We start from the raw sequence: 12,832 nt of genomic DNA, 5'->3' as shown, positions 1-12,832 counted from the left end.
CTCCCCAAAGAGCCCCATAGATTGCCAGCCTCCCCAGAGAGCCCCATAGATTGCAAGTCTCCCCCGAGAGCCCCATAGATTGCCAGCCTCCCCATAGATTGCAAGCCTCCCCATAGATTGCCAGCCTCCCCAGAGAGCCGCTTAGATTGCCAGCCTCCCCTTAGATTCCCAGCCTCCCCATAGAGCCCTATAGATTCCCAGCCTCCCTGTAGATCCCCAGCCTCTCCAAAGAATCTGGGTCTCCCTAGAGAGCTCCAGAGAATCCGGGTCTCTTTGTGCTCTTCCCTATACAACCCTATAAGCAGATCTTTAACTTTTAGCAGAATTTCTGTTTTATCTCTGTTTCCTGTACATGTAACACTATACACAGCCTCTACTTACCAGTATAGACAGCCTCTACTTAGCTGTGTACATAGGCCATTCCTGCTTTCATAGCTCTATTCACAGCCTGTACATTAGAGAACACAAAGCCCCATCCATAGCCTGCTCAGACGCAATGATCCTAGTAGTGTCTGTTCTATACTTCCATTGACCACTTCCCATACAACTTCTCTCCATTTCATTCATACCACTGTACATTCCTGTACACTGAGCTCCATCGCTCTCCCCATTCCTGTACACTGAGCTCCATCGCTCTCCCCATTCCTGTACACTGAGCTCCATCGCTCTCCCCATTCCTGTACACTGAGCTCCATCGCTCTCCCCATTCCTGTACACTGAGCTCCATCGCTCTCCCCATTCCTGTACACTGAGCTCCATCGCTCTCCATTCCTGTACACTGAGCTCCATCGCTCTCCATTCCTGTACACTGAGCTCCATCGCTCTCCCCATTCCTGTACACTGAGCTCCATCGCTCTCCATTTATATATAATGATCCACATTTGCTGCACTTCTAATCCTCCTCTGCTGTCTATGTGTTGACACAGGGTCTTCACTCTCACGGTACGGGTTCTTACAGTTTCTGTATTACCTCATTCATAGTGACTGTTAATGGTGCAATTATTCTTATGCAGAAATCCACTTATCCCTAAAACCAGAGCCTAGTCCATAGACTGCCTTGGTTGTAGCTTTATAGATCAGTTCTTCCATAGTGTCCTGCCTAGCTCTCCTAGTCTGCTGCACTAATAATATTCCTCTCCAATATACATTCCTGTACACAGCTCAGCTTGTCCAAAGTATAAACTCTTTCTGCGTGTTTCTGTACAGCTCCCTCCATTCATAGTGCCTTTTCATCATTGCTCTGTTGTCCCCTGCACCACCTTGTCCTGGGTGTAGCTTCTAAGTAGGAGCTCAAAGTGCCTGCTTCTTCCCAGCACATACCTCCTCAGAGACTTCCTTTTTTTTTATTTTAGCAGCCTATAATATGGGAAAGGCTCTGAGTTTTCCATAGTCAGGTCGAATATACATATAGGTCGTATATAGCACAAAATGCATGTTGTTTATGTCCTATCAGTGTTAGTAGTCCAGTATTGCAGTCCATGTACAGGTTAAATATACATTGTATGACCACATCCTGTCACAGATATTTCTATACTGTTTCTTTGCACCAGAGGTATCTAGCCCTCTCCTCATTCTCTGATTCAGCATTGCTTTTTTACATAGAGTAAGTTTACTTAGTCCTGCTCCATCCTTGCACACATTGGTCCAACATGGCAGATTCAAACTCTATGACAGTGGTATCTGACCCCCAACATGCGGCCAAGCTTCTCCGAGCTCTGAGTTCATTCCGTGAAGAATCCGACTTCTGTGATGCCTTGCTTATTGTGGAAGAACAAGAGATTCCTGTGCAGAAGAATATTTTGGCAGCTGCTAGTCCCTACATTAGGTAAATACAATATTTTTTCTTAATATGTTGTATATTTGCACGTTGTCATCAGGGCATTTAAAGTTAAAGCGGTATTAAAGGAGAAGTACAGTCAAAGCTGGTTTGGCTGTACTTCTCCTTTGGTTTACAGAAGTGCAGGTCATTCTGCACTCCTGTGACCCATTTTCAGCTGACGAGGCTAAAGCCCACTGATGTCACAGAGCCGGTCCAGGCTGAGGAAAGATCATGACTATATGGTCGGGATCCGTCCAGGTACCTGGATCGGCACCTGGCTCAGTCTCCCAGCCGCTGACACCTCTCAATTTGAGCTTAACCACTTCTCCCTGGGTGTACGTCATATGACATCCGTAACTTTTGCGGTAGTGTACCGGGATGATGCTTCTAGCTAGAGACATCATCCCGGTACCGTGGTTTAGAGCTGACAGTTGGCTTTCCGTCGTTACCGACCGATGCGGCTCGGGAGCCGCTCGATCGTTACCCGGGGGGTGGGGCGGGAGGGGACGTCCCCCCCCCCTCCTGCCGCCTTCCGTGGCTTTTACCGGGGCTCCCGTCCCAACGGGAGCCCCGAGCACCCAGCCGGCACGTCCGCCGGCTGGATGGAGTCCCGATCAATGCCGGAAACGGCTTCGATCGGGTCTCCGATGACTTAGCCCGGAGGCGGCGTCCATGACGTCACTTCCGGGTTACTGTACTGCAAAAGGCGGCAAATTTGAAAAACTGCTGTATGCGTACACGTTTTCTGCGTTTTGCATACAGGGAAGTGTAGTGGAGGGGTCTAGGGTCTAAAAGACCCTCGATCCCTCCATAAAGTGTACCTGTCACTGTATATTGCTGTCGCAAGGGATGTTTACATTGCTTCTGACAGCAATAAAAGTGATCAGATTTCTTTTTTTAAGAACTGTAATAAAGTTAAAAAAATAAATAAAATAAATGGGAAAAAAAATAAAAAATTTAGCCGCCCCCGTCACCGTTGGCTCGCGCACAAAAAAAACGTATACGGAAGTCGAGCCGCAAATAAAATCGCTGTTCAAACCACACATGTGAGGTATTCCCGCGATGGCCAGAGCGTGAGCATTAATTAAAAAAAAAAAAGAGCTACACTCTAACTCTAAACTGGTAACCGTTAAATAAATTTAAATCGTCGCCTATTGAGATCTCTATTGACCGTAGTTTGTCGCCATCCCACGGGGGGGGGGGGGCGAAATTTTAAACCGTAACATGTTGGGTATCTATTTACTCGGCGTGACATCATATTTCACAATATATAAAAAAAATGGGCTAACTTTACTGTTTAGTATTTTTTAAATGCAGTGAAATGTGATTTTTTTTTCAAAATTTTTCCAAAAAAATGGCGTTTTAAAGACCGCTGCGCAAATACCGCGTGACAAAAAATATTGCAATGACCGACATTTTATTCTCCAGAGTCTTTGCTAAAAAAAATATATAATGTTTGGGGGTTCTAAGTAGATTTCTAGGAAAAAATACTGATTTTAACTTGTGAACAAAAAGTGTCCGAAATAGGGCTAGGGCTGAAGTGGTTAAAGGTGACATTTTGGGGTTAATTTACTAAAGGCAAATAGACTGCACTTTGCAAGTGCAGTTGCTCCAGAGCTTAGTAAATGATCAGAAGCTCTGCTAATTTTTATCATTCAATCACATGGAAGCAAAAGTGCTGTTTTTTTTTTTTTAAATGTTTGTTGTATGTACAGTAATTGGGTATTCTTTGCAAAGTGAAGCTTTACCTCATTTACTAAGCTCTGGAGCAACTACACTTTGCAAAGTGCACAGTCTATTTGCCTTTATTGCACACTAGGACCAGGGTCTGGCTGGACAAAAGAATGACCTTTTTTCCAGTCTTCGTTCTCTGTGTAACAAGGTTATATACAGCGGGTGATAAAGTTTGTCATAAACCAAGTTAGTTTATCATCGCAGTTTGTGTTACATCCATGTCTGCTAATAAAAATACTGCATATGTCTCCTATGGTACTCCCAAGCTGGGGAATGTAAGTACTGTATCTCCTTTTTAGTTAAGGCGTTAACTTGTAAAATTCAAACTGATATTTTGGCTGACTGCAAGACTAAGCATTTTTTAAGGGCGGCGCTGTCATTCTGCCCCGGGGGCAATCCCAGGGATATTTAGCACGCTGTCTCAGATTTCAAGCTGTCTTGTCTGTTCTGCTGCAATTATGAAGATAAAAGCCTGAACCATTGAATGAAATTGCTGAATTTATTGTTAGCAATTATGTAAAAGTGTGCGTCTTTACTGGAAGAAAAAATAGTTTTCATGTTAAAATAAAGTTCAGTGTAGGTACAGAACACTCCTTGGTTAAGATATGTGCCAACTGCATTCATACTGATGCATCCCTTGGGTCAGCATTTCTTTGAATTACCTGTATAATACATGTTTGAGACTCCCATTTTCTGATGCACCATTTATTGTGGTAGTATCTTCCTACTGATGTGCCAAAAAATTTCCTGACCTTTTACATGCCATCTAAATGCCTCGATTTCGCATCAATAAGTACAGTGCTTGGAAAAGGATGGACTGTATATATGATACGGAGTGTGACCTCTGACCCCCCTCTGTCCTAATTTAGTAACCAAGGCTGGAAATGCCCACTGTCTGTCTGATGTAAATAATTCCTCTGATGAGGGAGAAATGTCATATAAGGGGGAAATATGAGTACTAACAAATACTACAATTTAAAAGAAATCTTTCAATTGTAGAAATATTGGTTCGGCCATTGCTGACGCCTGTGTAAAGGTGCAGCTGTCATCCCGATCCTTGCTTAGTTACCTAGTGAGCCTCTGACCTGGAAAAAGCATCCAGGAGAGAAGATACATCTTTACAGACTTCTTATGTAGTTTGGCTCGGATGCAGATGACAGTCCTGGAGCCTGGACCTTTAAAAAACAAAGCAAACTGGAAATGACAACTCCTATATCGGTCTTTGCAGGTTGCTGTAAAATACATTTAATAATTCACAGAAAAAAATAATTTTTTTTATATAGCACTTCTGCCTTGTAGCATCGGGGTCCTTGGTTTGAGTTCTGGCCAGGATAGTCTTTGTAAAGGTTGCTGTGCTTGTGTTTTGGGGCTTTCCTCTGCTACTTAGTTTTGCCCTTGTATGTGTGTGAAATTAACAGTGTTCTATAAATGTTTATGTAAAAAACAATATATATATATATATATATATATATATATATATATATATATATATATAATATAAACCGCTGGCAGCAAAAGTGAGTACACTCCTATGTGAAAATGTCAAAATTGGGCCCAAAGTGTCAATATTTTATGTGGCCACCATTATTTTCCAGCACTGCCTTAACCCTCTTGGGCATGGAGTTCACCAGAGCTTCACAGGTTTCCCCTGGAGTCCTCTTCCACTCCTACATGAGGACATCACAGAAGCTGGTGGATGTTAGAGACCTTGCGCTCCTCCACCTTCCGTTTGAGGATGCCCCACAGATGCTCAATAGGGTTTAGGTCTGGAGACATGCTTGGCCAGTCCACCACCTTTACCCTCAGCTTCTTTAGTAAGGCAGTGGTCATCTTGGAGGTGTGTTTGGTGTCGTTATGTTGGAATACTGCCTTGCTGCCCAGTCTCCGAAGGGAGGGGATCATGCTCTGCTTCAGTATGTCACAGTACATGTTGGTATGCATGGTTCCCTCAATGAACTGAAGCTCCCCAGTGCTGGCAGCACTCATGCAGCCCGAGACCTCACTGACACCAATGCAGGGGCACAATTCCTCTCATTGAAGCCAATCATGGGGCAAAATTCCTTCCACTGAAATTTGTTTCCACTGACGGTCCTTTTCTATTCCTGATGGCCACAGCATGGCCTCCCTAAAGTGTGAAGGACTGTAAACTACACCTTTATTTACAAAGTTTAAAGACCCCCCCCCCCCCATCACCATTTACAGCCCATTCACACTGCCGCGACAGGATTTTGTGGGGCGACCTCGGCGCGACTTGCACGGACTTCATATAATTGAAGTCAATTCAAGTCGCCTCCAGGTCGCCCCAAAGTAGTACAGGACCCTTTTTCTAAGTCGGAGCGACTATTAGAACGGGTCCTGTACTATTCAATGGCGAGCGACCAAGTCGCCTGACAAGTCGCACTAGTGTGAATGGACCCTTATAGTTTGCTTATTGAACACCTGAAAGTTGCTTGTTCTGGTAAGCAACTTGCTAAACAGTGAATCAAGGATCAGGATGGCAGCTGAAGAGAATGCAATCAAAACCGTTGAGTCTTTTGAGGATATCAGACATGGTGCACAGAATCGCCAAGCATCAGATGCAACTAAACATATATAAATGCACGTCTTTCTATTTCCATGGAATCCCTTTAAAGAACAAGTTCACTTTTTAAAAGAAAAGTATATATTTTTCTCCTTTTTTTTTGGGGGGGGGGGGGGGCTCTAAAGCATTGCACCGTGAGATCAGCAGATCACTGGTGCAATGCAAGTCTCCTGTAGACCTGTCAATGTATTTCGTACAGCACAGTGGTAGTTCATTGAATACTGCAAGCTGAATTTGTGAACTTATCCTTTTACGGCCAAGGAAAAAATAAAGGCATACAGAGCCTGGGCGGAGTGTCAGTGTAAACTTTGACCACTGCGTGTTTTTACTTAGTATATCAGCCATAACCTTATTACCACTGACAGGTAAAATGAAAAGGCTTTATTATCTCATTACAATGGTATCTGAAAGTGGGTGGGATATATTAGGCAGCAAGTGAACATGTTGTCCATGAAGTTGATGTGTTGAAAGCAGAAAAAAATAGGCAAGTGTACGGGTTTGAGAGACTTTGACAAGGGCCAAATTGTAATGACTGGGTGAATGGGATCAGAGCAAGCCCACAACTGCAGCTCTTGTGGGATGTTTCCGGTCTGCAGTGGTCGGGCCCCACCAAAAGTGGTCCAAGGAAAGAAAACTGGTGAAACAGCGACTGGGTATGGGCGGCCAAGCCTCACTGATGCAAGTGGGGATAAAAGTCTGACCCATGTTGTCCAGTTCAATAGAAGAGCTACTGTAGCTGAAAATTGCTGAAAAAGTTATTGCTAGTTCTGATAGAAAGGTGTCCGATCACACAGTGCATCACAGCTTGTTGTGTATTGGGCTGCGTAGCTGCAGACCTGTTGGGGTGCCCATGCTGACCGGTGTTCACAGCCAAAAGAGCCTACAATGAACGTGAGCATCAGAACTGGACCACAGAGCAATGGAATTCAAGAATGGTTTGAGGAACACAACAAGTTCAAGGTCTTAACTTGGCCTTTAAATTCTCCAAGTCTCAGTCCAATCGAGCATCTGCAAGATGTGCTGGGAAAAAACAACATTGACCCATTGAGGTCACACCTCGCAACTTACAGGACTTAAAGGATCTGCTACTGAGGACTTAGTGCCAAATACCATAGCATACCTTTAGAGGTCTAGTGGACCATCCCTCAATGGGTTGTGGTGGGTGGTCATAATGTTATGGCTGATCAGTGTATTTTATGGTCTTGTGTGTATTCACCTTGGTCCTTTATGACTTATTGCTGTTCTTGGAGAACTAACAGCAAATGTTTAATATTTTTAGTATGGTGCTGCCAACTCTTTGTTCTTCTCTGTGAATAGTGTTCTACCATAGTTTATTATTATATAGTGTTTTTATCATGTTTACTATACATACATGTTGATAAGCATATCAATTACACATGTAGAATGACTCAGTGATGTAAACAGGCCTGTGTGTACATGTACATTAATGCATTTTGAAGTTTCCGCCCGTGTTGTATAGCAACGAAAACGTCACTCTTTGGTTTGGGTGGCCGGGGTTAGATAAAAGTTGTTTTTTTTTTTTTTTTTTTTTAATACGTTTTTTTATTTTGTATATCAAATTTATACCAATTGCTTTTGTGTTGTGATCCGCTCCATTTTTCACCAAGAACTTCTTCCACCATTTGTGTGTTTTTGCTATGTCTTGGGATTTGTCCCATTACACCCTTGCCTCCTTACCAGATGTCCTAATAGTCAGTTGGGATGAAGAAGATGGAATGATTAAAGTGTTGGTCCACATAAAACTTTTTTTTTTTCACAGTTCTTTTGCAGGCTTCATTGGTGTGACCATGGCAGGCTTCCAAGCTACTGACACCTACTGATTTCTTAGCAAAAAGGTTTTATCCCATAGGCTCTACTCTTTTATTTCAGAAAAATGCGGTGCTGAAGAGAGGCTTATTTCTAAAGGCCTGAAGAGGGGAATGGAGGCAGGTGGTTCAGCCCACCGGTAACCATGCATAACTGACATTATTTCCTTTTTAGTTGATCTCTGGAAGTTAAATAGAACTTTAGGCAAAACTTTTTATTTTTATTTTGGATAGCAAAAGGGAGGGTTGTAGCCCCTGTCAGATTTTTTTTTTTCTTCCATCTGTGTCCCATTGTGGAGATTTCCCTTTACTTCCTTTTCCATAGCCAAACTGGAAGTCAAAGGAAATCCCTGCAAATTAAGGGAATTCCTTGGCAACGCTCCGGTCACAAGAACTAGTGTCCCCATTGGAACGTATCCCCTTTATTACTTTTCTGGGGACAACCCGAAATTGGATTTTATTTTTTTTTCACTTTTAGTGAAATGGTGAACAGGACAAATAGAGAGGGTGAATCTCCCTAACTGGGACACAGACAGCAATAAAAACTTACAGGTGTTCGAATCCATCTCCCCTCTATCCAAAACTAAAAAAAAATAAATGTTGTCTTTAGTTATACTTTAAACCAGCAGTCTCCAACCCCCGGGCCATAGTCCATGTTCTGTTTGCAGCCGGGCTGTGAAGGCTGCATTGAAAGCAGAGCAGCGGCCAAGCTGAGAGATAATGTCATCTCTCACCGCCCGTCCCTCATCACCGTTGTCCTAACTCGCAGGATGGAACCCAGTCCTGCAACGGCCCATGCGCCAGTCTCCCCGCTCAAGTCAGATGCTGTAGCGCAGGGGAGAGGCTCTATGAAGAGGGTGCATGTAAGTTATTTCACTGCAGAAAACAAAAACTTACACATTTGCCTTCAATTCTTAAAGTGACAAGCTGCATCTGATTTTTATGGTAGCTGTCTACATTGAGAAGCTGCATCTGGTAGCAGGCTGCAACAGTGGAAGGTGCATCTGGTGGCGGGATAGTGACAAGCTGCATCTGGTGGCTGGATAGTGACAAGCTGCATCTGGTGGCGGGATAGTGACAAGCTGCATCTGGTGGCGGGATAGTGACAAGCTGCATCTGGTTTTTATGGTAACAGTCTACAGTGAGAAGCTGCATCTGGTAGCAGGCTCCAACAGTGGAAGGTGCATCTGGTGGCAGGATAGTGACAAGCTTCATCTGGTAGCAGGCTACAACAGTGGAAGGTGCATCTGGTGGCAAGATAGTGACTAGCTGCATCTGGTGGCAGGATAGTGACTAGCTGCATCTGGTGGCAGGATAGTGACTAGCTGCATCTGGTGGCAGGATAGTGACTAGCTGCATCTGGTGGCAGGATAGTGACTAGCTGCATCTGGTGGCAGGATAGTGACTAGCTGCATCTGGTGGCGGGATAGTGACAAGCTGCATCTGGTTTTTATGGTAACAGTCTACAGTGAGAAGCTGCATCTGGTAGCAGGCTGCAACATTGCAAGGTGCATCTGTTGGCAGGATAGTGACAAGCTTCATCTGGTAGCAGGCTACAACAGTGGAAGCTGCATCTGGCGGCGGGTTGGTGACAAGCTGCATCTGGTGGCGGGATAGTGACAAGCTGCATCTGGTGGCAGGATAGTGACAAGCTGCATCTGGTGGCGGGATAGTGACAAGCTTCTTCTGGTAGCAGGCTGCAACAGTGGAAGGTGCATCTGGTGGCAGGATAGTGACAAGCTGCATCTGGTGGCGGGATAGTGACAAGCTGCATCTGGTGGCAGGCTGCAAATATGGAAGGTGCATCTAGTGGCAGGATATTGACAAGCTGCATTTGGTGGCAGGCCGCAACAGTGGCAATCTGCATCTGGTGGCAGGATAGTGGCTGGCGGCAGGATAGTGGCTGACGGCAGGATAGTGGCTGGCGGCAGGATGGTGGCAGGCTGCATCTGGCGGCAGGATGGTGGCAGGCTGCATCTGGCGGCAGGATGGTGGCAGGCTGCATCTGGCGGCAGGATGGTGGCAGGCTGCATCTGGCGGCAGGATGGTGGCAGGCTGCATCTGGCGGCAGGATGGTGGCAGGCTGCATCTGGCGGCAGGATGATGGCAGGCTGCATCTGGCGGCAGGATGGTGGCTGGCGGCAGGATGGTGGCAGGCTGCATCTGGCGGCAGGATGGTGGCTAGCTGCATTTGGTGAACTATTTAGGTATGTATTATAATATATATAATACACCTAAATCATCCTAATACCATGGTGTCGGAATGATTGAAGCGCTAACACAACACATCCTAATTCCGTCAACCCCCCCTATACTTAGAAGTGCACTGTGCAATTACATTATTTTCCAGGAAGGGAACTTGTGTCTTTAGAAATATGACATTTGACACTGCAGACTTGTTTTTTTAAAAGGGCTTTCATTAATATTGTTTTAAAGAGCATCCAAACCAAGGACAAGCATGCAGGTCCAGTGTTCTAGAAGGAGCGCCAGGCCAAAAAGATAATAGTCTAATTTAATCTATTGATATTGTGCTTAAAAACAGCCAATTTGTTTGGGGGCCAATGGAACTCCCCCCTTCATCAGGACTTCAGTTAAAAATGAGAACCTTGAATGGATCCGTAGGCTTTCCTATGTGAATCTGTGCAGGGATCCTAATTGCTGGATTAGAAGAATTACTCGCCAGCAGTATCTGCATACACAATCGGGATCCTTGATTGCCGAAGATCTTGATTTCTCATGCAGATACTGATAATAATAATTTTATTCCAGCAGTTACTTTCCCTGCACAGATTCACACATAAAAGTCTTTATTTGAGTCAATTCAAGGTTTTCATGTTTAACTAAAGCCCTGATGAAAGTTGGGTTCCTTTTGATCCCTGAAACGTGTTGGCTGGTTTTGTGCTAAAAGACGATCAATGAAACCGAACTCTTCTCCTTGGTCTGGCGCTCCTTCCATGTGTGCATGTTTTTTTTTCTGCTAACTTGCTGGGGTACCCACTGGAGGGTAGCCTTTTTTGTTGCGAGCAGCCTAAATTGAGTCCTTGGGCTCTTCAAATGTTTTTTTCCCCTCTCCCTGCTTCCTATAAACCTATATCAAAGTCCCAGCGCGTCTAGGATGCTTTTTTTTTTTTTTTTTTTATTATTATTTTAGTTGCTTCTGGGTCAGTGATTTGCCGAATAATGCAAAGATAATGATGTTTCTTGCATTTACTTTTGTTTTTTTTTGTTTTTTAATTGCAGAGCCAAACTCAACTACAACCCTCCAAAGGACGATGGGTCCGTCTACCAAATTCAGATGGAAGGCATTTCAGTGACCATTATGAAAGAGATACTAGACTACCTTTTTAGTGGACAGGTAGTGTGTCTGCTATGAGGATTTATTGGCGGGGTGGGGAACCTGACTGTCTGCTCTATGTGTATCTTTTGAGCTGAACAAAGGCTCCAAAACTTTGACCACTCGTGCTCAGAGATGACAAGTGCGAAGTCACAATAGAAAAATCTTGCGCCAAAGATTTTATTATGGGTTTAAGTGAACCTATGCTTTGCTCAAAGTAACAAGTTGCTTTATTAGTGGAAAGAAAAACGGGGAAAAACCCCTCTAAATATAATAGGTTAAAAACCCATTTATTCAAAACTTCAAAGGGGTTACTCACAGGATTTCAAACATAACCGGGTTTATTATTCAGGTGGGGAAAAAAAAAACCAGAGAAATTCCCTCCTTAATTTACCAATCAGCCTGCAAACAACCAAATTATCCTAATCGTATGTGTTAAAAACAGGTGTTTAGTCTGTACAAATTTGCTAATACTGTACATGTGTAAGCTAAAGAGCCCCATCAAGACACCCCAGTATTTCTGTAGTCCTAACTTTTTACATTTTGGGAGCCTCCGAAGTGGAAGCCCATGCATTCTATGGGATAGGCAGAGGGCGGGTGAGCTTGTAGGGAGCCCACCACTCGGCAATCAAATGGGTATCCACTCCATGACGCCAAAAGATCCACGAGCAGGCTAAACATCAGCTGCAGTAAAGGAAGAGAATGATGGCCACACTCTTCTTGGTCACGTGCTGCCAGAGATGTCTGTGGAGCGCAGCATCGGCATGATGATGTCACCAAGGAGGGGGGAGCGTGCAGCGCGTTTCAGAGCATGCACAGTGCCACCTCCAGCCATGCACGCTTCTTTCTCAAGCTGGCTACTAGGTGTGAAGGGACCCCATTTATATGTGAAGGGACATATAAATGGGGGAGGAGAATTCAAAGCCACAGGTGGTATATTGCCCTAAAAGTCTAGATGGACACATTATAATGGATACAATGGATGCAACAACAACAACTTCCTCTATACAGATGAAGAACAAAAACTGTCTCCCTCATATATATCTGAACTTTATGAATAACACAATTTAAAAAATTACATAGAGAACAATGAATATTAAAATAAGAGATATTAAAAAAAACATATTTGGCTAAATGTGAAAACCATAAATAGACATAAAAATAGTTTAATGTACCTAAATTAAACATGGGGGGGGGGCAACTGATGTTGTATTACCATCTTTTGCAGGCATGGTGTGCTTTATTAGACAGGCTATACTTCACTTACCCCCATTCTACCAGCAATCTTAACCATTTAAGCCCCGGAAGATTTTACCCCCTTCCTGACCAGGGGGTATTTTGCGATTCGGCACTGCGTGACTTTAACAGACAATTGCGCGGTCGTGCGACGCTGTACCCAAATGAATTTGATGTCCTTTTCCCACAAACAGAGCTTTCTTTTGGTGGTATTTGATCACCTGTGCGATTTTTTTTTTTTTTGATCATGCGCTATAAACCAAAAAAGAGCGACAATTTTGCAAAAATAACAATATTTTTCA

General features: G+C 44.0%; 1 protein-coding gene across 1 annotated transcript in view; it reads left to right on the top strand.

Annotated features, from left to right (window-relative positions):
* Nucleotides 1-800: 800 nt before the first annotated feature.
* Nucleotides 801-12,832, top strand: part of GAN (gigaxonin) — a 73,760-nt gene continuing 61,728 nt past the window's right edge. The window contains exons 1-2 of the mRNA XM_082270742.1: nt 801-1,825; nt 11,201-11,315. Of these exons, the coding sequence (XP_082126868.1) occupies nt 1,650-1,825; nt 11,201-11,315 (291 nt within the window). The 5' untranslated portion in view covers nt 801-1,649. The remainder of the gene's footprint in view (nt 1,826-11,200; nt 11,316-12,832) is intronic.

This window comes from Pelophylax lessonae (genome assembly GCF_965119305.1).
Source record: "Pelophylax lessonae genome assembly, chromosome: 10".
NCBI lineage: Eukaryota > Metazoa > Chordata > Amphibia > Anura > Ranidae > Pelophylax > Pelophylax lessonae.
The sequence above is the reverse complement of the archived record's forward strand: the minus strand, read 5'-3'. Positions and strand labels throughout refer to the sequence as shown.